A 27,377-nucleotide genomic window follows, 5' to 3' on the forward strand; every position below is an offset into this window, starting at 1 on the left:
GTGGAGTCCTTGCACTCGCCTTGTATGCCTCAACTATACATAGTCTCACCCACTGGCTGATGGTATTAGAAGATACCTTGAGGCCCAGTTTACTAGCACTAAATGACACAAACAAAGCCTCAGTTTTGCGTAAACTGCCGGTACGCCTGATGTAAAGCTTCAATGCTCTGCGTACGTCTATCTTGTGCCACTTAAGCTCTAAAGGGTGAGTACCATGAGCACAGAAATCCGGTAACACCAGCTCTAGAGCCCTGTGAAAGTGGGTGTTGATCTTTGGGAGAAAGGTGGGGTCCAGGCGTAAACAAACTCTGTCTGGATAAAATTGACACAAGTCTGCTCTGACCGACAGCGCGGACAGTTCGGAAACCCGCCTTGCCGAGGTGACTGCCACCAAAAAAGCCGTCTTGAAGGAGAGGTAACGCAATGAAACAGTCCTCAATGGTTCAAATGGTGGTCCCGTGAGAGCCTGAAGGACCAAGGTCAAGTCCCATGTGGGAAAACGACGAACAGGAGGGGGGTGCGTGTTGGTAGCCCCTCTAAGAAAATCCTTAATCCAAGGGTGACTAGTTAAAGGTCCCCCATCGTCCCGCTTTACAATGGTGGCAAGCGCTGCGACCTGGCGTTTTAGCGTGTTTGGCGCCAAACCTTTCTCCAAACCTTTCTGCAAGAATTCCAGGACAGGAATGACTATGGAATCCTGTGGTTGAAGGTTCCTGTCATTGCAGAAGGAATGGAAGGCTGCCCATGTTGCCTGATAAATTCGGACTGTGGAAGGGCGTCGAGCCGCTTGAATAGTGGCGATGACATTCTCGGGAAGGAGGCAGCTCCTCAACCTGTCCCCTTCAAATGCCATGCGGTTAAGTGGAACCATTGGGGTTCCGGGTGGTACACGCACCCTTGGCTGAGGGATATCAGGTCGTCCGGTATCCTCCACGGTCGAGAAATGGACAGCTCTCTGAGGTCCGCAAACCACGGTCTCCGAGGCCAATGAGGCGCTAGCAAGATCACCTCCGCCTTCTCCGTCAGGATCTTCCTTACCACTGATGGAATAAGTGGAATCGGAGGGAAGGCGTACAGTAGGACCTTTGGCCACTGAAGATGTAGTGCATTGATTCCTTCGGCTCCCGGAGTTGGAAAACGGGAGTAGAACCTCGGGAGTTGGGTATTCTGGGGGGTGGCGAATAGATCCACCACTGGTTCCCCGAACCGACGCAAGACTTCCTGAAACAGACCCGGATCGAGCCGCCACTCCGCCGGGTCCAGTTTCTGGCGACTGAGCCAATCCGCCTGTTTGTTGTCCTCCCCTGCGATGTGCTCTGCATGGAGGGAACAAAGATGAGTCTCTGCCCAGTTGAAGAGGAGGACCGTCTCTTCCATCAACCTGAGAGAGCGCGTTCCACCCTGGTGATTTAAATGCGCCCTGGTCGCTACATTGTCCGTGCGTACGAGGACGTGGTGACCTTCCAGTAAGGTGGCGAAGGCCAGCAAGGCCAAGCGGACAGCTCTCAGCTCCAAAAAATTGATGTTGATTGGGCATAGCTCCTGGGGGCTCCAGAAGCCTTGAGCCACCTGGGACTGGACGTGAGCCCCCCACCCCAGCAGACTGGCGTCTGTGGTGAGGATCGTGTGATGGCATGGTCCGAAGGAAGTGCCCTGCCGCAGTGCTGCAGATCTCCACCAGCGGAGAGAGAGTTGCAACTCGCGTCCCACGACGGTTAGACGGTGTGTATGGCTCAATCTGCGACGCTGAAACGGAAGCAAGGTCCACTGGAGCAGTCGATAATGGTAACGGGCCCAAGGAACAATGTCCACGCAGGAAACTAGGGTCCCGAGTACCTTTGACAGGAAAGACAACGGCACCGTTCGTTTCTGTTGAAGGCCGTCTATGAGAGAACAGATGCGGTGCTGTCTCTCCGGGGATAGATACACTCTTTGAGAGATCGTATCTATCACCGCACCCAGATGAATGAGTCTGGTGGCAGGAGCCAAATGGCTTTTTGGCATGTTGATGGTAAAGCCATGACGTTGTAGACAAGACATCGTGGTTTGCAAGTCCTTGTGCGCCCTCTGGCGGGTTGGAGACAGAAGTAAGATGTCGTCCAAATATGCGAGAATCCGGATAGGTCGGGACCGCAGATCGGCCAGCAGTGCATCCAGTACCTTCGTAAAAGTACGTGGGGCCGATGACAGGCCAAAGGGCATGGCCCTGTACTGGTAATGGACGTTGTGTAGACAGAATCGAAGAAATTGTCGATGGCACGGGTGTATGGGGATGTGCAGGTAGGCCTCCTTTAAATCCACTGACGTAAGAAGGTCCCCTGCTCGAACAGAGGCCAGGATGGAGCGGAGGGAGGCCATCTTGAACCGTCGGTACAGAATATACTGGTTGAGACGTTTGAGGTTCAAGATGAGCCTGCAACCCCCGGAGGCCTTGGGTACAAGGAACACCCTTGAATAGAATCCCGTACCCTTGGAATTGTCCTGAACAGGCTCGATCGCCTGGATCTGTAAAAGGTGGAGAATTTCCTGATCTAACAGAGACCTCCTTTCGAAGTCTCTGGGGACCGGACAGGCGGTAAAATGGTGTGGAGGGTCGTGTAGAAACTCGATCTTTAGCCCTTGCGAGATAGTGGCTAAAACCCAAGGGTCTGAGGTAGTAGCTCGCCATCGCTCGCTGAACTTTTCTAGCCTGCCCCCCAAAGGAATGCCGTCCAGACAGTCACTTTCCACGTCTGGCGTTCCGTTGCTGGTATCCACGGTATGGTCGTCTGGTCTGGGAGAAACCTCTGCCTCGTTCCTGGGAATACTGTCGGTCATTCCTGTAGGATGTGGAAAAGGCACCCTGTGAGTAAGGTCTGGCCTGCTGAGAAGGGGCGGACCACGAGTCCCACCGAAAGGACTGCCTACGGGAGTACGGACCAGCCCTTCGGTCCTGGCGACGGAAAGATCTTGGGAGGACCTTCCTTTTATCCTTATCCTCCACCAGGACAGGATCTAGGGCCTCCCCGAACAATTTTGTACCCTCAAAGGGAGCCGAGGACAGAGTCCACTTGGACTTGGCATCCACCTGCCAGTTCCTAAGCCAAAGCAGGCGCCTTGACGAAATGGTGGAAGCCATAGCCCTGGAGGCAAATTTCGCGGCATGCAGGGTGGCATCCGTGGAAAATTCCGCAGTCGCGAGGAGTTTATTCAAGTCCTGCCGCAACCGAGTCTCCTCAGGAGCCAGTCTCGCCTGAACCTCCTGAATCCACATAATGGAGGCCCGACTGAAGAAGGAGGCAGTGGAAGCTGCTCGAAGAGCCCAAGCGGCCATCTGGTGGGTCTTTTTGAGAAGAGTCTCCGCCCTCCTTTCATCCGGTTTCAAATTGTCCGCCGTCTCCGAAGGCACAACCGTGCGGGAAACCAAAGTGGCCACCGGCTTGTCCACAGGGGGAAATTGGAGTAGCGTCTCCATGCTGTCATCAAAGGTATAAAACCTGCGTTCCAGGTTAGAAGGCCCTTGTGCCGCAGCCGGATGTTGCCACGGGCGCTTGACATTCTCGAGGAAAATCTCCAGTGCAGGAACCTTGTCCGATTCCTGGGCGGGTTCCTTGCATAAAGCAGCCGAGGTGCGTAGCCCGTCTGATGGCTCCACTAGTGGCGTCGCTCCTGGCACATCTAAGGCTTGCTTTGCCTTGCGCAATAAAACCCTATACAAGGAGGGTTTAAAAAGGCCCGCCACCGCTGGCTGCTCTGGAACAGTGAATTCATCATCCGACAGGCCATCTCCGTGGTCACTGTCTTCCTCAAAGTCAGTGTGGTCAAGTGACATAGAACCCAGCCCAGTAGGGGGCGGTGGTGCTGACCAGATGTCCCTGGGCTGGATAGGCTGAGATGGAAAGGCATTGGCTCGTTGTGTTGCCGCAGCTATGCCCTGCGTATATGCATTGGCCACAATGTCCTGTATAGTAGGGGCAAAGGCCTGCCAAGCATCTGCATTGTCTCTAAGCCCCGCTGCCGTGGGGGTGAAAGTAGATGAAGGCACATAAGATGGTATCTGTAACTCCCCCTGAGGCAGTGCCTGGCTATGAGAGGATGAAGGCCTCTCAGGCCTTGCTGCAGTTGATGGCAATGGAGGAAGGGCCTGCCTGTCAGGGGACCAGTCCCTCTCAGTTGCGGCGCCCTGGAGACCCATGGAAACAGCTGGAGGAAGAGGCTGGAAAGGGCCTATGGACAGTCCACCTACAATGGGGGGGGACAAGGCCGCCTCCAAACGTTGCTCCAGGGCCTTAATCTTCCTCTCAGCCTCACGAAGAGAGGAACCAGACTGGGAGGATTTACTTTTAGGCTTGCTTGGAGCCTTGTCCTTCCCTTTGGCAGGTGTCTGGACTGCCTGGGCCTGCTCCTCCCTGATGACCACTTGATCAGCCATATTATTCAATTATATCGGGGCAGCGTACTCACAAATCCACAAATGAACTCTCACACAGCCGCAGGTGTTTAAGCAAAGTTCTCACTCGCAAGTGAGACATGCAGGCAAACTGACAGCTAAGCCGTTTTTCAATTGGCTGTCAGCGCCCCACGTGACCCCCTCGGCTGTCACTAGGCAGAACTGTAGGCCTCCGAAGTTGGCCAGCTGCCCGGTTCGCGCCTTTTTGAAACGGCGATAGAAGCCGTTCGCGCCTCAGCTTTATTGAAACAACATGGCGGGCGCGATGAATCGCCTCATGAGAGCGAGCGCCCGCCATTGGAAAGGCCGAGATTGAAGCCGCCAGCCGCTTCCCTGCCAGACGCCTCGGCTGCCACGAAAAACGCCGTCTTCGGCTTGCCGTTTGCAAGCGGCAATCAGCTGTTTGGCGGCTTGCGGCGGCTGCGGTAATAGCGATTATTTCCTCGCCGCCCCCGACGATGGGAAGGGACGGACCCCTCCCATCTGGGGTGAATTGGGCTAAGTCTGACCGCTGGGGTCAAGAATAAGCGCCCAGTTGCTCCTCGCTGGGCAGTACCCACGGAGAGAAGAGGCCCCAAAAGGAGAAAAGGTGGGGGTGGTGCCCGCGGAGGGCAGAGACCCCTAGTTGAACCGCAAACCTGTAAAAACGACAAAGGGAAAAAATTACAAAGTTCAACACATTATTTATTAATATTTAAACATACTCAACCTAGAGGGAGAAATAAAACTCATGTCCTTAACCTCGACTGAGTTTTTTAAAACTGGGTACTTGGGGCAGCAAGGGGGCGGTACCTAATTATTATTTATTTATGTTAATTTGAAACTCAGTCCTACCAATAAGACTTGAGCTAAACCCATGCTGGACTCTCCTTCCAGGAGGCATGGGAGAACAGTCCTGTTCTGGCAACAATGACTCACCCCATTGTATTTGACACTCCATTGTTATTATGTCCATGTGAGCACTCTCACACACACATGACAGGACCCCCTACTTGTGGTATAAAATTGCTAATCTGCCAGTTATTCACCATATCTCTATTTGCCATTTTCTCTCCGGAGTATACTTTACTAATGGCCTCCAACAGAAAACTGAAATACCACTGCTTAGTTTCATTCCTATCTCAGTTAGGTTAGTATGACTGAGAGAGGTCTTAGGAAACCAGAGCTCAGGAATATAGAGTATGTCTACCAAAACTCAGGAAAAGCCTGAATCAGCACAACACCCACCAACAATAGATTCCATTGCCTGCCTGTAAGAAGATGACTTCATACAGTTAGCACTGTGGGTTTATCTCCCTTGTATGAATGTCAGGATATTTTGGACCTCATCCAAATAGTTTGATCACATTTGCAAGGCAAAATATTGCTTACCTGAATTTTATATAGTTCAAAATGAAGTGCTATGATGCAAATCCATGTAAATTATCATGCTAAACTTGTGCTTATTTCAAAGAAAAGAATAAAATACACTAGGCAATCTACAGTAGGGAACACTTGGGAAGACCTTAAATAAATTCATACTCCCTGAAACACAAAATCGTTTCAGTACAGAATTGCATCTAAATGGTTTCTTCTTTCTAAAACCATAAAGAAAAGTTCAGTATTTTTACAAAATCAACAATTTACAATGTTACCCAGAAATGCTTGAAAATTCAGATGCGCTAAGCAGCGTAGTTTTGAGCTCAAGATTCTCTGTCCTTCCCTTGGATTTTTATTTATCTACAGTATGACTGCATAATTTACATGGTCTCTAAAGTAAACATGAATAGAGAATGTGAGCAATACATATTAATTTGTATTATTTATTATTGCGTTGCATTCCTTCTGGCATAAACTTGAGTGTCAGTACAATAATTCCTGGGACAAAATATCCAGTTTAACAATTTCCAGATAAAAGCTACATTTTTGGAACCTGAGGAAAAAAAGATGAAGAAAACTAACCATCTTCACCATTATTCAATGCCTAGTTCTGACCTGAAAATCCTTTATGATGCCAAGTACCTTTACTAATGAATCAAACTAGAGATGTGGCACTTCTGAGCAGGCACCTGCACAAAAGGTTAGCAATGAAGTGATTCTCAATCTTATTTTAACCAAGGTTGCGAGACAGTGATTTGCCTAAGGCTACCCAATATCTTCAAACTAGTCTAAATTCAACAGATGACAGAAAATATATTTAAAGAATACACTCAAAGCAGAGAAACATTCAATAGTGGCTCAGCAATTATAAAGAGAGATAATCTCCTGTCGAATGTTATTATGAACTATTGGTATTTTATTGACAATGACTTATGTAAAATGAAGACCAAGTCACAAATTGGGAAATAATGGGCCTCATATAAAATAGATATGGATTCATACTTACATTTATGTATATTTAAAGTTAGAAGTACTGTATGTTAAATATCAAAGGAGAAATCTGTTTGTTACAGGGTTTTGTTTTTTTTTAAAATTATATATTCTCTTTTTGAATCTTCCCAAGGATTGTATAAACCATGATATTCCCTGTGAGACTTAATGGAAGCCAAAGGTGGATTTTGAAGGGATAAGAAGAATATTGATTATTTTGAACATTGGTGTTGGAGAAGACTCCTGAGAATATTATGGATATGAGAATACAATAGAAAACAAACAAATGGATCATTGAACAAAACTGGTAGTACTATGTACATAACAGTTTGGTTTGGCAATATATAAACAAGCTAATAGTGAATGATTGTATGTATTGAAGCACTATAGCTTTAAGAGTTAGTGTTGAAGATTGCCATAAGAGGGAGCCAGAAGCATGATTCTCTCTCTCTCTCTCTCTCGCTGTTACTTCTCGGTTTGTTATTACTGATTCATCGTGCCTGCTATAATAAGAATTGTATGTTCGATGATAGTTTATGTATTTGTAAGAGGTACAAGCAAGGCTTGTAGTATTGTTAATATATTGAGAGTTACGACTGATTTCACTGTGTATGACTGGACTGTTTATCTTGACTATGATACTTGCTAAAGTAAATACTATCTTATATGCTTTATTGTATCTGGTTTGTATAACTGAACCATTACTTATATCTCCTGACTATCTACTGGATACCTGCTAGGATTCCATGTTTCCTTTTCGAATGTGCATGCTTGATAACTCAGGGATCACTCTGCATACTCCTTAACAAAAACAATCCAGAGTTCTCCCTTGAGGCACAAATGACCAGGCTCAAATTATTCTACTTCAAACGCATTATGCAAATATCTAGTTCTCTGAAGAAGACACTAATGCTGGGAAAGGTAGAAGGAAAGAGAAGAGAATGACCAGCAGCAAGGTGGATGGACTCTGTCGTAGTGATGAAAGCACTGAAGGACAAGTTTAGGGATAGAGCATCGTGCAGAAAACGGACGTGGTCACTAAGAGTAAGTTAAGGGGCTTAAATATCTCGCGTTTGTCATGGTCAGACCATTTTCTGCTACGGTTGGATTTTAAGGTTCCATCCTTCCACGTAGGGAGGTGGAACCGATTAGGAGGTTCTGCCCTAGATGCCTGATGGGCCTAGAGGGCTTTCAGAGGGTGCTTGGGGTTTTGCCAGATTCGTTTGTACACAGTTCGGCAGAGTCTCTTGCTGCAGCCTGGAATATGGTGGCAGCAGAGGCTCTAGACCGAATTGCGCCTTTCCAACCTCTCTGTGGCAGTAGATCCTGGAGATCTCCTTGGTTCACTGAGGAGCTCCGGGGATGAAATGCCAGAAGAGATGTCTAGAGAAGCGTTGGAGGAGAATTAAATACGAATCTGACTGAACACTTGTAAAAGTTCATATAGAAATTTACAAAGTGGCACTCAGGGCGACACGATGCATGTATAATGTTGCCCTGATTGCATCTGAGGAATCCCGCCCAGCTGCCCTGTTTAGGGTGACTCACTCCCTCCTTAATCAGGGAGGAGTCGACGAACCCTTGCAGGGTAGTGCTGAGGACTTTAACAGGTTTTTCACAGATAAAAATCACTCAGATCCGGATAGACCTTGACTCCAATTGGAATGCAGTGTCAGTTGATGACACTCAGCTATACATCTCCACCCTGTGTCCACTCAGTGAAGCAATGACAGTAATGTGCCGGTGTCTGGAGGCTGTTAGGGTCTGGGTGGGTGCTAACAGACTCAAACTCAATCCCAACAAGACGGAGTTGCTGGGGGTTCTGCCTCCCAAGGACACTTCCATCTGTCCGTCCTTTATCCTGAGGGGGAGACCTTCTGACCCCCTCAGAGAGGGTCAGCAATTTGGGCCTCTTCCTCAATCTACAGGTGACTTTGGAATATCATTTATCAGCTTTGGTGAGGGGGGCGTTTGCTCAGGTTCACCTGATGCACTAGCTTACCTAAGGTAAGAGCCTTCTTTGTGTGGGCCCTGGCCCTCTGGAATCAGCTCCCCCTGGAGATTCATACTGTCCCCACCCTCCTTGCCTTTTGTAAGAGTCTAAAGACTCACCTATGCCGCCAACATTGGGATCATTAGATTCTGCCCCCTGGTTGATGAATGTACAGTGGGTTTGTTGATTGATTGAATATGTGTGTATTTTAATTGGTTCCTTAGCTTTTAGATGTAACTTCTAATTTTAATTCATTGTATTGTGATGTATATTGCCTTTTTATATGTTGTAAGCCGCCCCGAGTCCTCAGAGAGGGGCGGCATATAAATCCAAGTAATAAATAAATAAATAATAAATAAATAAAAACCAAGTGACTCAACAATGAACTGATGGCATATAATCAACCAATTGTTTGCACACTAGGATTTTAATGTGCAAACAATTATTTCACCAAGCTTGTTAGCTCAAAACTCAAGTAGGTGCCTTTTCCCAGGTTTCCTTCTACATATGTACAAACATACCTGCCGGATTTCTCTACTAGTTCCAGAGGAAAAATATCATTCTTTCCTTTAACAAACTTTGCTTCTGCTAACAGCATTATGAAGTACATCTTTTATATGCACATAACTCTGCATTAAGAAAATGTATTTGTAAAAGCTTATATTAAGAAATGCTTTATTCCTAATATAACACACATTATAATAGAAAGAAATTGCTTGTTTAAAATGTGCATTCATTAGAAATGTTTCAGCCAATTCCTTTTTTCTTTTTCTTCTGTCGTGTTGGGTTTGTTCAGCCTGGAAACAAGCCCTACGTTTAAGTTTGGAAAGTGAAAAAAAGTAAGTAAAATATATATATATTTAAATGTATGATGATTTTATTACCCTTAAGATTTTTTACACAATTCTTGAAAAACTGATATGATCAATAGACTATTGTTTGTATTTTGAAATAAAATGTATGCTTCGTTTTTAATTTTCTCTCTACATGGGGCTACCTTTGAAAAGTGTTCGGAAACTACAAATTGTGCAAATTGAAGGTGCATGAGCAGTCATGGGCTTGCCCAGACATGTGCATATCTCTCCAACACTCCATGGTCTGCATTGGCTGCCAATCAGTTTCCGGACTCAATTCAAAGTGTTGATTATGACCTATAAAGCCCTACATGGCATAGGACCAGAAAACCTCAGAGACCGGCCTCTGCTGCATGAATCCCACCGACTGGTCAGGGTTCACAGAGTTGGCTTTCTCCAGGTTCTGTCAACTAGACAATGTCATTTGGCGGGGTCTAGGGGAAGAACCTTCTCTGTGAGGGGTCAGGCCCTCTGGAATCAGCTCCCCCTCGGAGATTTGTACTGACCCCACCCTCCTTCTTTTCTGCAAGAGTCTGAAGACTTACTTATGCCGCCGGGCCTGGGACCAATAGATCTTGCCCCCTGGCCAATGAATGTGTTGAGAGAATGTGGAGTGAATGGAATGATTGTTTTTTATGGTCTTTGGGGAGCGGGGTTTAGATTTTTAATTAGTTAATTGGATTAAGATATTGTGTACTATATATTTTATATGTTGTGAGCTGCCCCAAGTCCTCAGAGAGGGGTGGCATAGAAATCAAATAAATAAATAGATAGATAGATAGATAGATAGATAGATAGATAGATAGATAGATAGATAGACAGACAAACAAATAAATAGCAAATAAATATTATTATGAGATAGTATTAATACTTCTATTAGTATTACAATAATAACATTCAAATGGAACTTTCATTGTATTTAAAATAGGCAGACAGAGGTCTAGCATGGTACATATGTGGTCTGGGTTGAGGTTGATTTTTAAACCAGCATATAATGAAAGCCAGTTTGCCTCATGCTTAAAGTGCCAGGATAAAAATTAGGAAACTGTGATTTCTTTGTCCACTTTAGAAAGAAAGCTTCCTAGGTCACTTTGGATGAGTCACTTTTTCTCAGCCCTAGGAAGGAACCAATGGCAAATCACTTCCAATAATCTTGCCAAGAAAATTACAGGAATTAGTCTAGGCAGTTGGCAGGAATCCAGATTGACTTGAAGGCACACAAAATAAAAATTAAAAAAGTGCAATAGCATTAACAGTGATGCATACAATTTGCTTGTATTCATTAAAAACCCTAAAATATTATTATTAAGAATAATTTGCAGTTAGATTACAATTTAAGACTGGTGGGAACTTAATAACTCACGTCCTAACCAAGGACCAAGAATTATTAAGGTAGGACCAAAGGAATTAAACAGCTGCAAGCAAAACGTTGTTATTTTTAAAAATTAGCGTGTTTTGATCTGATAAATGTAACATTGTCAAATACCGAGGGAATCCTTTAGGCCTGTGATGGCGAACCTAAGGCACACGTACCTAAAGAGGCATGCAGAGCCTTGTTGCCTGGCATGTGTGGCATCACCATTTACTCTTCCGGGTTTCTGCCGTGCATGCACATGCAATGATCAGCTGGCCTGCAGCAGTGCTGGAAACTGGAAGAGCTGGTCTTTCATTTTCCAATGAAAATGTGAGCATGCACGGTGGCCAGCTGATTGTCGTGTGTGCACGCCACCAGTAACCGGAAGAATTGCTGGCCAGCACGCATGTGCACCAGAAACCAGAAATTCATTTTTCTGCGCACACAAGCCACCTAGGCAGTTCCTCTTCTGAATCACAGTCCAGATGAGCTTGTGTGCCATCCCTGCTTTAGGCATTGCTCTAATTAGGCTTTAGGCATTGCTCTAATTTTAGGCTTTAGGCATTGTTCACCCATTTCCCCCAACTCAGGACTGTATGACTGTAACTTGTTGCTTGTATCCTAAGATTTTTATTAACATTGATTGTTTCTTCATTGCTTATTTGACCCCTATGACAATCATTAAGTGTTGTACCACATGATTCTTGACCAATGTATCTTTTTCTTTTATGTACACTGAGAGCATATGCACCAAGACAAATTCCTTGTGTGTCCAATCACACTTGGCCAATAAAGAATTCTATTCCATTCTATTCTATTCTATTCTAATTTTTATTATTTAATAAAATGTTTTTAATAAAATGTTTAAAATAAATTAACAAATATTTTAAATATTAATTGTATATATAATTTAATTTAAATATTTAATAATAGTAACAATACATTTTTATTATTAATTGGAAAAGATCATTCACAAGTGAGAGCATAATGTGAGTGTATGGAAACTCTTTGCATCATACCTTTCTATGCATTCATTCCATTATTTTTGTCCACTAAAATTTTTCACTGTGTCCCATATAAGCCTTGCCAAGATTATCACTGTCTTCCCTTCTCTTTCTGCCCAGTATTTTTTCTTTTCCCTCTAAAACAGAGGTCCCCAACCGCCGGTCCGCGGACCGGGACGTTGGGGTTTTCCAGCCGGTCCGCGGCGTCGGAGACCCAAAGCCCATCCTGCGTGGAGGGAGACGGAGCCAAGCGGGGCCACCCGGAGACCTTTTCCCGTCTTCTTCTCCTCGCTCGCTCCCCTCATAACCAGCAGCCCCGCTCGCGGGGGGATGCCCGTTCGTAGTTACGCCAGCCCGCCAAGCGTCGAGGGGGCTTCTGAGGCTGAAGGGAAGAGCCGGAATGCCCTTCCCGCGTTTAGATTGCTTGCCGTTGGGGGAAACGGAGGAGGCGGCGGCGGCGCGCGATCGCCTAGTTTCTGGAGCGAGGAGAAAAGAACCGCCGCCTCCTCCGTTTCCCCCAACGGCAAGCAATCTAAACGCGGGAAGGGCATTCCGGCGCTTCCCTTCAGCCTCAGAAGCCCCCTCGACGCTGGAGGGCTGGTTATGAGGGGAGCGAGCGAGGAGAAGAAGACGTCCCACGGGGGGATGCCCGTTCGTAGCTACGCCAGCCCGCCAAGCGTCGAGGGGGCTTCTGAGGCTGAAGGGAAGAGCCGGAATGCCCTTCCCGCGTTTAGATTGCTTGCCGTTGGGGGAAACAGAGGAGGCGGCGGCGGCGGTGGGGCGCGATCGCCTAGTTTCTGGAGCGAGGAGAAAACAACCGCCGCCTCCTCCGTTTCCCCCAATCTAAACGCGGGAAGGGCATTCCGGCTCTTCCCTTCAGCCTCAGAAGCCCCCTCGACGCTTGGCGGGCTGGTAGCTACGAACGGGCATCCCCCCGCGAGCGGGGCTGCTGGTTATGAGGGGAGCGAGCGAGGAGAAGAAGACGGGAAAAGGTCTCCGGGTGGCCCCGCTTGGCTCCGTCTCCCTCCACGCAGGATGGGCTTTGGGTCTCCGACGCCCTCGCCCGTTCCCTCAGGAGCGATGAGTGGGACGTCTTCTTCTCCTCGCTCGCTCCCCTCATAACCATCCCTCCAGCGTCGAGGGGGCTTCTGAGGCTGAAGGGAAGCGCCGGAATGCCCTTCCCGCGTTTAGATTGCTTGCCGTTGGGGGAAACGGAGGAGGCGGCGGCGGTGGGGCGCGATCGCCAAGTTTCTGGAGCAGATAGGCTTTGAGTTTTTGGCTGGGGGGGGGAGAAGTAGGACCTTCCTAAGTCCCCCCCCAGTCAAAATCACAAAGCCAGGCAGCCCCCAGCCGCCAAAGGAGCCTCCTCATTCTCCCCGCCCTGTGGAGAAGTGTGGAGGGCTGCGTCACTATGCTCCACCCCTCCATAACCCCACCCCCATATGACCAAAGCCCCCCCCCCCCACCGGGCCGTAGAAAACTCGTCTAACTTAAAGCCGGTCCCTGGTGCTAAAAAGGTTGGGGACCTCTGCTCTAAAATATTGTCTTGGGCATATCATATTCTCTCTTACCAGTCTCTACACTCCCACAGAGTTTAATACTTTAAAAATCTAACATGCCTTATCTTCTGAGATAGAAAGTTATAACGGGGAATATTTAATTTGTTCATGGTTAGATTGAAGGGTTTCTTCTGCCATCCATCCTAAATTGTCTTTTTTGGTTATTCTACATACACTCACTCTGCTCTTTATTTTACCTTTCCACCCAAAAAAGGAAAATCTGTACCACTTCAAATCAGCTGATTTGACATCATAGTAGAGTACTGTGATATAAGATGCTCGCTAGATGCAAAAATGGACCTGGGATTAGCTACTCCAATTGTACAATATGATGGAAGATAGAGATATGAATTTAATTAATAATGCCATTTCTCAATTACTTTAAAAATCTTTAAATATTTTTAAATAAATTAAATTCTAAGGAGCATTGTTCCTTAGTTATCGTAATCTGGCTTTAGTTCACCTGTTTATATTTTTTATCAAATTTCTACTTTTCAGAATTTAAAATCCTCATCCAGGCAATAATTAAGTAGAAGTAAATACAGAGTAGAAAATATAGTATTAGACTTTTAAAATGTATTACTTTCTTAAATAAAAGAATAGTAAGAATCAAAAAACCCTACCCAATGTTAAAATTAAGATTGATTTAAAAATCAAGATTTATTTAAAAACAATTGGTCATGATGAAATTGCACAATCCTGTATTAGTAGAGCACATTCCTTAAGCACAGAACATACAACAATAGAACTAAACAAATCCATTAATATATACGAGACAAGAATTATTTTAAAGATATTATTATTCTGTCATCTACTGGCAATGTGCTTTCTAGTCATGTTTTCTGCCAGTCTTTACCAGTTTGCCAATTACACAAGCTGTTTCCTAGACATCAGACAAAAATTCCACAAGACTGCTGTGCAAGCGCACCCTAATTAACCATCAGCTTAATTAGACAATTTACTGTGTAATTAGCAGGCAATTAGTCAACACCTCTCAGATCTTATTGACTGCTGTGACAGCCTTCTCTACTCTGTGCATTCTAACACACAACTACTACTACATTTCTAGCACCCTCAAATCCCTGTACTACACACACTTCTAGGCAAAGAGCAACATATGATATTATATAAGAAATAGGGAAGGGGAAAACCATGTGTGTGGTCTATCTGGAGACTGAACTTGTTGCCAGCCTAAACTATATGCTGCTGTTTTAGCAGCTGCTTTCTCTCTCTCTCTCTGTCTCTCTCTCTCTCTCTCTGTGTGTGTGAGAGAGAGAGACAGAGAGAGACAGAGAGAGAGAGACAGAGAGAGACAGAGAAGGAGAAAAGAAGGAAAGGAGAGAGGGGGAGGGAAGGGAGGGAGCTAATGAGGTCAGGTTTATTTACAATCCAGAAAAAAAGAGCTTACTCATAGTATTAAATCTCACTGATTGAATCTAATGACACAATTCTCCAACCACTGAAAAGTACTTGGTTAGGCTTACATTAACTAGTAGAAACTCTTTGCATGTTCAGATAGGAAATTTATCTGGCCATGTAAGAGATGCTTTTGGGGCTAATGGTACATTTGGAAATGTTTCAAAAAATTATGAATTCTCTCACAAGATTATACAATAATGTGGGCATCACAAAATGGATTTAAGAGTGTATCAGATTACTACTTATCATCTCCTATGCTCACCCATTTCTTTAGTATATTTTTCGGGGATTCTGTTCACTTTTATTCTTGTTCTGGGCATCTTGATAGACTTCAGCTGCACATGATTTTTTATTTCTTAGAAAGTTTATGGGACCCATTTGTTGACCCAAACAGCCTGGGATGGGCCAAAACAAATATTTGTAGACATATTTAACTGTAATTTCTTTTTAGAAAGTATGATTCATATTTTAATGTGCATGAAATCCATATTGCTATGTATATATTTCTCCTCAAAACAGATATTTGATATTAATGAATGTATTTTCTTCCAAGATATACTTTTGTGAGAAATATAGTTTGATATTGTGCTTTCGAACCAAGAAACGTAGGATATTAGAGAAGTGAGACATCCAACAGATTTTCATTTTCCTTCTCACATTAATCCAAATGACAGTAATATTTATTGGTATTGGAGTTCATACAGATTTCTTTTACAAACAATTTTATCCCTTAGATTTTTTTACCAATAAATATTCCATGCCATATATTTTAAGCCTTTGAAATGTTTTCAGTATGGAAGAATTCACCTCCCCTCCCCTAATAGTAACTGCTGTGGTATTTTTTTCAAAATACCCATTGTCTGTTTAAAGAAAATCTTGTTTTCTGAAATTGCTAAAAGAAACACTCATCCAAATGAACTGTAGCCACATCTATTCCATGAAAATCACTTTTTTATAAACAAACCCATCATTTAGTCGCCCAAGATATATAATAATGTGGCAGAGGTGTATGATCACGTGGTAGTGCTGAAAGCTGTCCCCCTATTTTGAGATTATAATCACACTTTGAGGAAATGGTAGGAGTCAGAATTTTTGCTTCATTGTTACCAACAGGTGATATTCACATTTCCTTCCTTCCTCTCATTGCAAATATACAGTAGAGGCAAGTTTTGCAAAAAAAAAACAACCAACCCCCCCCCCCCAAAACCCCAGCAACACCACACAATCAAAACAATGGCAACTGCATAAAGAATATTCTAAGTTTGTATACTCATACAATTTTAGTTTAATATAGAGTGTTGAGAATTTGGAAGATTTATAAGGAACAGTACTTTGGTTACAAATGCTAAACAACTGCAAGAATATCTGAAGAGATGTTTTTAGAAGCCTGTGTTATTTTCTCACTTGAATACAAATTTGCTAACTGTACAATATCCTAAGGCAGTCTTTCTCAAACTGTTGCCTTCCACTTGTGTTGAACTTCAGCTCTCCTAAATCCCGTAGCTATGCCGACTAGGGATTATGAAACTGAAATAAACCACCTTTAAATAATGCAAGGCAAGGGAAAGCTGCCCTAATATATCTATGTACCTGAACTGACATTATTTGGATAGCTTTCATGCTAAGTTTTAAAAATCTCTTCTTACTACCATTTTTATTTTGTTAGATAATGACAGCTGGTATGAAACTTCCAACAATAATTAAAGAAATGTTTTATATAAGACAATACTAATTTTCTGAAATGCTGCATTTAGATAACAGTGCTTTTAATGCAATGGTCTTAAACAGGGGTGAGTTCTACTTATCTTCCCCACCAAATTTTATTGTAATGGAAGTGCATGTTTTGCGCACATACATTGCTTCCCGGAAATGACCCTCTGCGCATGAGCAGTACTATAAAAACCAAGACGGCAACGCCCACCTCTGGTCTAATCTCATTTTTTAAACATTCAAATATCAAGTAAGATTGTATAACAAAGGATGCTATGGAATTTCTCAGGTTTCCATCTAAAGACTTTTCCCATAACTAATTTGCCCTGAAAAATTGGTTAATAAGAAATCCCACCTACTCCTCTTCTCAGCCTCCTCTCTTCCCCAACCTTTTAGCTTTATTTATAGTTAATATTTTTTATTTTTATAGCCTTTTACTCTTTTTCTATACAATTTGTTGCAATGTTTAATACTTTTAAACATTGTAAACCACCCAGACTTGTGGTTGGCATTGTAATTTATTTGCCACCATCTCATGTGGTTGAGATGGTGGCAAATAAATTAAATAAATAGATATAACAATTATAATCTTTAATTTAAAAAATACTATTTAAAAACTCAAAGTGAGTAAAACGGGAAAATTTATTTTTAAAACAACAACACGTGTAAAGATAGCTTGCAAAATGCCACTCCTCTCCATCTCTGCCTCCTTTCAAAAGTAATAGCATTATTATTTTTCTTTGATGGTATGTAGTGGAAATATAAATAGCCCTTTTTTCATTTGACATTAACTATCTGATGATTTGTCTCTCCAAGGAAAAGCTGTGGGTTTTCATAGAGACTACAAAATAAAGCATAGAATATTTCTGCCTACTGAGATATCAACTGGCATTTAACTGCAAGTTAAGTGGTTCAGACGATTGCAAACTAGACTTTTTTTTTGAATATCTAAAATCTCTCTCTCTCTCTCCCTCTCTCTCTCTTTCTCTCTAACAAAAAGTAGAACAATCAAAAACCAGTTCAAAACCTTGCTTCGGGTTATTTCTTAGAAGGAAACCAACATTCTCTAAACATATTCTGCAAATAAATAAATAAATAAATACACAATCTTTGCAATATTCAGCTGTCAGTCTAGAAAAATAACAAGGGAAACACTGTCAGTAGTAGGATAATAAAATTTCAAGCTGATGTTCAGGCTCAGGCTTTAATTCTCATGCAACTCCCATGATAAACATATACTTACTTTATCACATGCAAGCTAGGCAAATTGAACTTCATCATTATAACTGAATTGTAAAATATTAATATTTCATATTCTAACAAATTCCTTAGCTACATTGAAAACATGAAGAATTCCACATTTTAATATTGTTTTAAACCATTTTTCAGAGGGGTAGGGGACAAAGCTGACATGAAATCTTAAACTGTAATAAGTATTTTGTAAATTACTGCGACAGGTAGCAGACAAAGAAAATGGACTTTTTATTCTGTGAGTGCAGTTCAACAGAAACATTGACATTACAAAGGACAGTGTAAGCTATTGTGTTCCAGATCTTAGCATTACAAAAAAGAGCGATATGTCACCCATATTGGTCCCTATGGAAACACTATTAGTCCTAGCATGAATCTGAGTTATAGAGAAATGCTATTTCTTAGCATAATTAGTTTGTTCATTCAGGCAATGGTTCTAACTGGCAAGCAACCTTTACAGGTATGTCACACCATCTATCTTGTTATGAGTTTACTCTGCATTCTGCTTGTAAAACAGAAACAGACAGTGTTTCTAAAGGCTGAATTGGACTTTAATCATTAATTTGTGAGGTTGTTAGATAAAATATTGCATCAGATAGATGTTGAATTTTGGTGCAAAACTTTTCAGCAGTTTTATTTTATTGGGATAATTTTCAGACCGTCTCAAATATTACTTGGCCAGATTCCTAAATTTTAGCTTCAGGGTGGCTTGTTTCAACCCTGACTAGGATTCAGATTGCATTGCAAACAATAGCTAATCTGTTATTTCAATTTTTGAACTTTTCCTCATAGTCACTTTTAAATGGAATGAAAGTGGCCAGGTCTACAATTCATTCAGGCTCACTTCTGCATAACTAAACTAAACCGTAGTTTACTGTCATGTGAACCAGACCAATGCATGTTTAGGGAATGTGAAAAACAAAGACAATGTTTGGAGACTTCAGCTGAAATTGTTCCACATATTTATTTCAATGGAAGAAATTTAATAAAAGCAACTGCTTCTCTAAGTTGTTAAAAGTGACAGCATCACAAATAAAAGCATGTCACCAACAGAGTGAAGACAGATTTCTCTGATTAATCAGAACTACATTTTTACCAATGAAAGAAACAGCTAAAATCAAAGAAAATATTTCTGGTATCGTTTCTTTGCCTTTAAGACTTTTTTGCACTTTTTGCATTTCTTACTACTTTTATTACTCCAAGACCGCCTCCTGCCGCACGAATCCCAGCGACCGATTAGGTCCCACAGAGTGGGCCTTCTCCGGGTCCCGTCAACTAAACAATGTTGGTTGGCGGGCCCCAGGGGAAGAGCCTTCTCTGTGGCGGCACCGGCTCTCTGGAACCAACTCCCCCCGGAGATTAGAACTGCCCCTACTCTCCTTGCCTTCCGTAAACTCCTTAAAACCCACCTTTGCCGTCAGGCATGGGGGAATTGAAACATCTCCCCCTGGGCATGTTTAATTTATACATGGTATGCTTGTGTGTGTGTCTGTTAGTTTATGGGTTTTTTTAAATTTCTAAATATTTTAATTAATTGCATTATTTATGATTTGTTTCACTTGTTGTGAGCCGCCCCGAGTCTTCGGAGAGGGGCGGCATACAAATCCAAATAATAAATAAATAAATAAATAAATAATATATTATATTCTATAGAAAAACAACAAAAATATTGTCTATCACCTATGCATAATTTAATAAATAAACAATAAAGTTATCCAACTTTCAGTTGAATTGTGTGACTCATGTCCATTAATGTGTTGATCAGAAGAAGGTATTTTTATATAAATTCTGGGACTGAAGTATCTTGGTTTGTAATGAGAGCCATGAAATACAGGGAAATGTTTATTATATTTTTCACCAGCAGGCAGAGAAAACCTACTTTGTCTTGGACACAGTTTTTTATTCCATTTACCACCAAGGGAATTAGGACTAGAGATAGCATGCCAGGAACTTTCTTTTTGTTGCTTTTTCTTTTTGCCCTCCAAAAATCTATATTGATAGTTCTCCTTTAGACTGCTTCCTACTAGAACAGGGAATTCACTTTCTTTCTCTCTATAAGGCAGAAAACTCCAACAAGCAAATTTTCTATGACAGCGTATAATAGTAACTTACTTAATGAACTTTGCTTGTCCTTTTTGGTCTTAAGTGTCTATCCTTCGTTATTGTTAATGGGCTTGATTCTAATATATTTAGACACTGCTAAATACACACCATGGTGAATGAATAGCTTCAACATTTTGTCCGCACTGTCAAGCATGGAATACAGTATCTAATCAATGCCAGATTCCTGTTGATTAGGTAGAAGAGCAAATGTTGCTGATCTGCTTTCTGTGCATAGTTGCTCGGCACCACAAACAATTCACAAGAAAGTATAAAGATAGGCCAGTTCCTGAGTTGAGGTACAATCTCAACTGGCTTTGAAGCAGAGAGACTTAGAATCCAGCAGGTCTATGTATCTCTCAGTCCGTCTCCATGCCAATTCCATCATCACTACTTTTTTTAAAAAAACCCAAACCTTCCTGATGTTGTAAAAGACTTGTCCTGAGATGAATGAAGGGCCAGGAGGGAGTATCCAGTGATAGAATGGAAGCCTTTGAAATCTTTCATTAATAGCCAGACCTTTGACCAGTGCTACAACCAGCAATTTGTGAAATAGCAATATCTTTGCCTCCAATTGGTGACATCTGGCTCCCCTACAACACTGAAGAAACCTGATTGAAGAGTCATATGTTATCAGCACTTAGTAGCAACAGTGGAGCAATTTTAAATCTACCGGTGAGCCTCCCCCAATGTTCAAAATCTAGAGCTGGACAGTATCTATACTAAAACCACATAATTTTGCAAAATGATATCAAGCTTTCATATTTTGTCACTTATGCTAGCTACTGCAGCTATTCTTATTATTATATCATCCATCAGATCTTCACATCAAGAGCTGCTGTGTTACTTTGCAAGAAATAGCAAACAATCACTTTTCTACATCATCAGCGCTTCTCTGTAAATGTGGGATGTACATCTGAAATTGTTGGTGACATTCTCTCAGATAGATATTCCTTTGCACATATTTGAAGGCTGAAGCAGAACATGAAGTCCTATATTAGATATTTGGGAGCAATTCTTAAGTGCCATGAGGCCACAAACATTGGCCATCCTCCAAAAATTTACAAAACTTGTCATGGGTTACAAGACATGTGTATGCCAACTATCACCACATTTTGAACGATAAACGTTTAAAAAGGTGACATTTTAAAAAGTTGATTCCAGAAATGTTTCAGAAATACTAATCTAAGAAAAACGGCATTTCATCTAACCATGCAAAATAGGCAGGAGGGGAAAATTTGCCGTTTTCAAATGAGTTCTCGGATTCAGAAATAAATGAAGTTATTTATAAATAAAATGTGGACAAATTATATTAAATTTTCAAGTCTTTTCTCCCATGCATATTCTTACTAACATGTGTTGATAAAATTTGTTAATCAGCAACAATTCTGTTGTTTTTGTTATTATTGTTCAGAACAAATACTGTATTACCTTTGTTTGGAAAGGGAAAGAATTGGTGAACCAGATCCAGAATTTGTATAAATTTCTGCAACCCAGAATAACTGACTGCTGAGCATAATTTAATGATGGGCATAATTCAGTCTAACCTATTTAAAAATGTGATGCATAGTTAAAAATAGAGGGGCGGCATACAAATCAACTCAACTCGAATAAAAAAACAAGCAAACCTATACCTTTATTTTTGTGACTGGCATCCCAATATTAGGGCTATCGAACAGATGAATTGAGAAGTGGGCAGGGCACCTGAATTTAATTTCCTGAACTTTGACCAAAGACTGATTTTAAGAGAAAGACTTTATATAGTGTACTATATGTAATAAATAGGAACTCTGTCTATTGCAAGCCACAGAACCTAGATGTTGCATATTCTCAAAAATCTAACTTGGGTTGGTTTATAGTTGGATGGGAGACCATTGGAATCTCAATCTTATTAGCAAAAAATAATAATGATATGGATGTCTATGCAAAAAGACCCCATAATGAGGGTAACTTTAGCATTTTATCTTCAGTATTTTATCTGTAGATAAAAATATATCCCAAAGAATATATAATTGCCAGTAGTCCAATAGGAATGGCAGCTTGTCAATGAATGCACTCTATGATTACTCATTTACAAATAACTAGGATGAGAGTCTGTTGGAACTGCATAGGAATAATACATCCTTTTGCTACACTCGGCAATGACTAGTGGGGTAAAATCCTTAGAGACTTTTATTTAAAAACAAAACAAAACCATCCTTTTCCTCTATTGTTTTCCTACCTATAAGGTGTTGTGATTCCGTCTGAGGCCCCTCAGGGAACGGCTGATCCTCTGCGGCTTCCTGCTCAGAGGGGGAGGATGAGGAACAGGAGGTTCAGGCAGACGGGGAGGAGGAATCTCAGGCTGAGGGAGAGGGAGGACAGCCAGAGTCCCCCGAGGGGGAGCTCTCCCCAGCAAGCAGCCTGGATTCCTTAGATGAAAATGCACAAGCAATCATCGATCTCCGGCAGAGAAGAGCAACACAACGAAGGGGACAATTAGCCAGGTACTTTCAGCACTAAAGAGGCAACAGCTGGGTTTGGGTGTGGTGCTCTCTGGAAAGGCTGAAAAGGCAGACCCACCCTTCCTGGCTTGTGGAGTATTATCTTTGGGAGTCCTGGGACCTGGCTGTGATCTTTGGCGTCTTGGAATTCTGGTTTGTGACTTTGAATACTGAAACCTTGGGGGAAAAAGGTGTGGGTCTTATTCTCTACAGTGGTGGGTGTGCCAGCAAGAAGTCTGCTGTATTGTCTGGCCGTCAGGACTCTGCTGTGAAGTCTCATAGCCTGCCTGTTGGGAAGAACAGGTTTTTCTCTGTGTTTATTTTTCAAACTATAAAGTGCCTTTGTTTTTACCAGCGTGTCTGGCTGTTTTTTCCAGTTGGTGTTGAAGTCTGGGGGCACCCAGACAGAACATAAGGAAAACATTTCAGTAATTCTAACAGGCTGCCATCAACTATTAAATTTTTAATAGAAAAATGAAAAAAGCCTAAACTTCATTTTGACCCTGTCTTGGAAAACTATTATAAATAAGACAAATGCAATAAACGGGTGATTATTTGAACATACACAAAACACCACAAAATTTATTACCTTGTCCAGAGAAAATGTTTTAGTGAGTGCAAATGCCCATCCTGCTTCAAAAGCTCTGCGGATCATTGATGAACTTGTAGTTGGTGTTGCACTGGCGAGGCCAAAGGGATTTGAAAACATAAGTCCGGCCATTTCTACGCTGATGTCTACCAAGTCGATTGGTGTATAGAAAAGAGGCAACCGAGGTACAGAAGGTACTGAGGCACCATGTAAAGCCTGTGGGAATAAAGAACACAACAGTTTATCAACTTTATTTATTTATTAGATTTTTATGCCGCCCTTCTCCGTAGACTCGGGGCGGCATACAAATCTAATACACAAATGAGTGTGCATTCTCTCTCTCTCCCTCCCTCCCTCCATATATACATTTAGAGTTGATTTATTTTGAGGGATTGTTCCTTGAATCTTACAATTTATATTAATATTGATACTTTCCTGATTGCTTATTTGTATCCTATGACAATCATTAAGTATTGTACCTCATGATTCTTGACAGTTCTACAGAGGAATCATTGAATCTGTCATCTGCACCTCTATAACTGTCTGGTTTGGTGCTGCAACCCAACAGGACCAACACAGACTTCAGAGGATAATCAGAACTGCAGAAAAAACAATTGCTGCCAACCTGCCTTCCATTGAAGACCTGTATACTGCATGAGTCAAAAAGAGGGCGGGAAAAATATTTACTGACCCCTCACATCCTGGACACAAATTGTTTCAACTCCTACCCTGAAAACGTCGCTACAGAGCACTGCACACCAAGACAACTAGACACAAGAACAGTTTTTTTCCGAACGCCATCACTCTACTAAACAAATAATTTCCTCAACACTGTCAGACTTTCTACTAAATCTGCACTTCTATTCTACTAGTTGTTCTCATAATTCCTTTCACCCATTTCTTCCCATGTTGACTGTATGACTGTAACTTGTTGCTTATATCATAAGATTTTTATTAATATTGCTTCTTCATTGCTTATTTGACCCCTATGACAATCATTGTTGTACATGATTCTTGACAAATGTATATTTTATTTTATGTACGCTGAGAGCATATGCACCAAGACAAATTCCTTGTGTGTCCAATCACACTTGGCCAATAAAAATTCTATTCTATTCTATTCTAAAGACAAATTCCTTGTGTGTCCAATCACACCTGGCCAATAATGTAAAATAATGCACTTGGGGAAAAGGAATCCTCAATCTGACTATTGTATTGGCAGTTCTGTGTTAGCAAATACTTCAAAAGAAAAGGATTTAGGCGTAGTGATTTCTGACAGTCTCAAAATGGGTGAACAGTGCAGTCAGGCAGTAGGGAAAGCAAGTAGGATGCTTGGCTGCATAGCTAGAGGTATAACAAGCAGGAAGAGGGAGATTATGATCCCGCTATATAGAATGCTGGTGAGACCACATTTGGAATACTGTGTTCAGTTCTGGAGACCTCACCTACAAAAAGATATTGAAAAAATTGAACGGATCCAAAGACGGGCTACAAGAATGGTGGAAGGTCTTAAGTATAAAACGTATCAGGAAAGACTTAATGAACTCAATCTGTATAGTCTGGAGGACAGAAGGAAAAGGGGGGACATGATCGAAACATTTAAATATATTAAAGGGTTAAATAAGGTCCAGGAGGGAAGTGTTTTTAATAGGAAAGTGAACACAAGAACAAGGGGACACAATCTGAGGTTAGTTGGGGGAAAGATCAAAAGCAACATGAGAAAATATTATTTTACTGAAAGAGTAGTAGATCCTTGGAACAAACTTCCAGCAGACGTGGTAGATAAATCCACAGTAACTGAATTTAAACATGCCTGGGATAAACATATATCCATCCTAAGATAAAATACAGAAAATAGTATAAGGGCAGACTAGATGGACCATGGGGTCTTTTTCTGCCGTCAGACTTCTATGTTTCTATGTTTCTAATAAAGAATTGGCAGAGGACCAACACCAGCATCTGACATGGCTCCCCAAATCAACACAGACTGTGGAGAGTGTGCCTCTCCATTCTTCCTCCATACTCTGGATCCTTGGTTTCAAAATGAGATCCAAAGGTTTCTACAGTCTGTGCTGATTTGGGGAGCTATGTCATCTACTGGTGTTGGTCCACTGTGCTTCATTAAGTCCAGAGTCAACACAGCTGTCTACCAGGAGATTTTGGAGCACTTCATGCTTCCTATTGCAGACAAGCTTTACAGGGATGCTGATTTCAATTTTCCAGCAGGACCTGGCACCTGCTTACACTGCCAAAAGCATCAAAACTGTGGGATTATTCTCCTTGATTGGCCTGCAAACCCACCTGACTTGAACTCCATAGAGAATCTATGGGGCATTGCCAAGAGAAAGATGAGAGACATGAGACCAAACAATGCAGAGGAGTTGAAGGCCACTATTGAAGCATCCTGGTCTTCCATAACACCTCAGCAGTGCCACAGGCTGATAGCTTCCATGCCACGCTGCATTGAGGCAGTAATTGCTGCAAAAGGGTCCCAAACTAAATACTGTGTACATATGAAACATAGAAACATAGACGACTGATGGCAGAAAAAGACCTCATGGTTCATCTAGTCTGCCCTTATACTATTTCCTGTATTTTTATCTTAGGGTGGATATATGTTTATACCAGGCATGTTTAAATTCAGTTACTGTGGATTTACCAACCACGTCTGCTGGAGGTTTCTTCCAAGGATCTACAGTACTACTCTTTCAGTAAAATAATATTTTCTCATGTTGCTTTTGATCTTTCCTCCAACTAACTTCAGATTTTGTCCCCTTGTTCTTGTGTAAAAACATTTCCCTCCTGAACCTTATTCAACCCTTTAACATATTTAAATGTTTCAATCATGTCCCCCTTTTTCCTTCTGTCCTCCAGACTATACAGATTGAGTTCATTAAGTCTTTCCTGATACGTTTTATGCTTAAGACCTTCCACCATTCTTGTAGCTCGTCTTTGGACCCGTTCAATTTTGTCAATATCTTTTTGTAGGTGAGGTCTCCAGAACTGAACACAGTATTCCAAATGTGGTCTTACCAGCACTTTATATAGCGGGATAACAATCTCCCTCTTCCTGCTTGTTATACCTCTAGCTATGCAGCCAAGCATCCTACTTGCTTTTCCTACCACCCAACCACACTGCTCACCCATTTGGAGACTGTCAGAAATCACTATCCCTAAATCCTTCTCTTCTGAAGTTTTTGCTAACACAGAACTGCCGATACAATACTCAGACTGAGGATTCCTTTCCCCCAAGTGCATTATTTTACATTTGGAAACATTAAACTGCAGTTTCCATTGCTTTGACCATTTATCTAGTAAAGTTAAATCATTTACCATATTACAGACGCCTCCAGGAATATCAACCCTACTGCACACTTTAGAGTCATCGGCAAACCATTGGCAAACCTTCCCTACCAAACCTTCCCCTATGTCACTCACAAACACATTAAAAACAATAGGACCCAGAACAGACCCTTGTGGCACACCGCTTGTAACCTGTCTCTGCTCAGAATACTCGCCATTCACAATAACTCTCTGTTGTCTACTCTTCAGCCAGCTGCACATCCACTGAACTATCCAGGGATTAAGTCCAATCTTCACTAATTTATCTATCAGCTCTTTATGTGGAACCGTATCAAAGGCTTTGCTGAAATCCAGATAGGCAATATCCACGGCACCACCTTCATCCAACACCATTGTGACATAGTCAAAGAAATCAATGAGATTAGTCTGACATGATTTGCCTTCAGTAAAACCATGCTGATTTGGGTCCAATAAGGTTTTATCCCCCTTCTATACAGATTTGGCAATTTCTTCCTCTTTTGAGGCTTTAGCAGCATATATTATCTGTTTCGCCTCCTTCTGTCTCATTTTATACACCTCTCTATCAGCTATACTTCCAGACTCTTTATAACTCCTGTAGGCAGCCTTTTTTGCATTGACTATAGCCCTTACATCATTGCTAAACCATAGCGGTTTCTTCTTCCTTTTACCTTTAGTTATTTGCCTTACAGTCCATTGGCTTTTAAGATGGCCTTTTTTAATACAGTCTACTGGGTGCTCGCTCCTGCCATTTTATTCCTCCCCTTTAATTCATTATTTAAATATTCCCCCATTGTATTAAAATTTGTTTTTCTGAAATCCAATACTTTGGTTGTAGTATAGGATTGCTCACAATCAATGAATGATTATATTTTTCAGAGGTCTGATATTGTTCTATGTACAATCCTTGTTTTATTGATTTCATGTAATATTATAATTTTCTGAGATGGTGGATTTGGGTT

At 42.0% G+C, this 27,377-nt stretch overlaps 1 protein-coding gene across 4 annotated transcripts in view; it reads right to left on the reverse strand.

The window, feature by feature from the left end:
• The window catches only part of DPYD (dihydropyrimidine dehydrogenase), a 735,717-nt gene that overhangs the window by 292,858 nt on the left and 415,482 nt on the right, over positions 1-27,377 (reverse strand). For all 4 annotated transcript variants that reach the window (XM_070746537.1, XM_070746536.1, XM_070746535.1 and 1 more), the window contains one exon: positions 23,095-23,310. In XM_070746537.1, the coding sequence (XP_070602638.1) occupies positions 23,095-23,310 (216 nt within the window). The remainder of the gene's footprint in view (positions 1-23,094; positions 23,311-27,377) is intronic.

This window comes from Erythrolamprus reginae, chromosome 3 (genome assembly GCF_031021105.1).
Source record: "Erythrolamprus reginae isolate rEryReg1 chromosome 3, rEryReg1.hap1, whole genome shotgun sequence".
Lineage (NCBI taxonomy): Eukaryota > Metazoa > Chordata > Lepidosauria > Squamata > Dipsadidae > Erythrolamprus > Erythrolamprus reginae.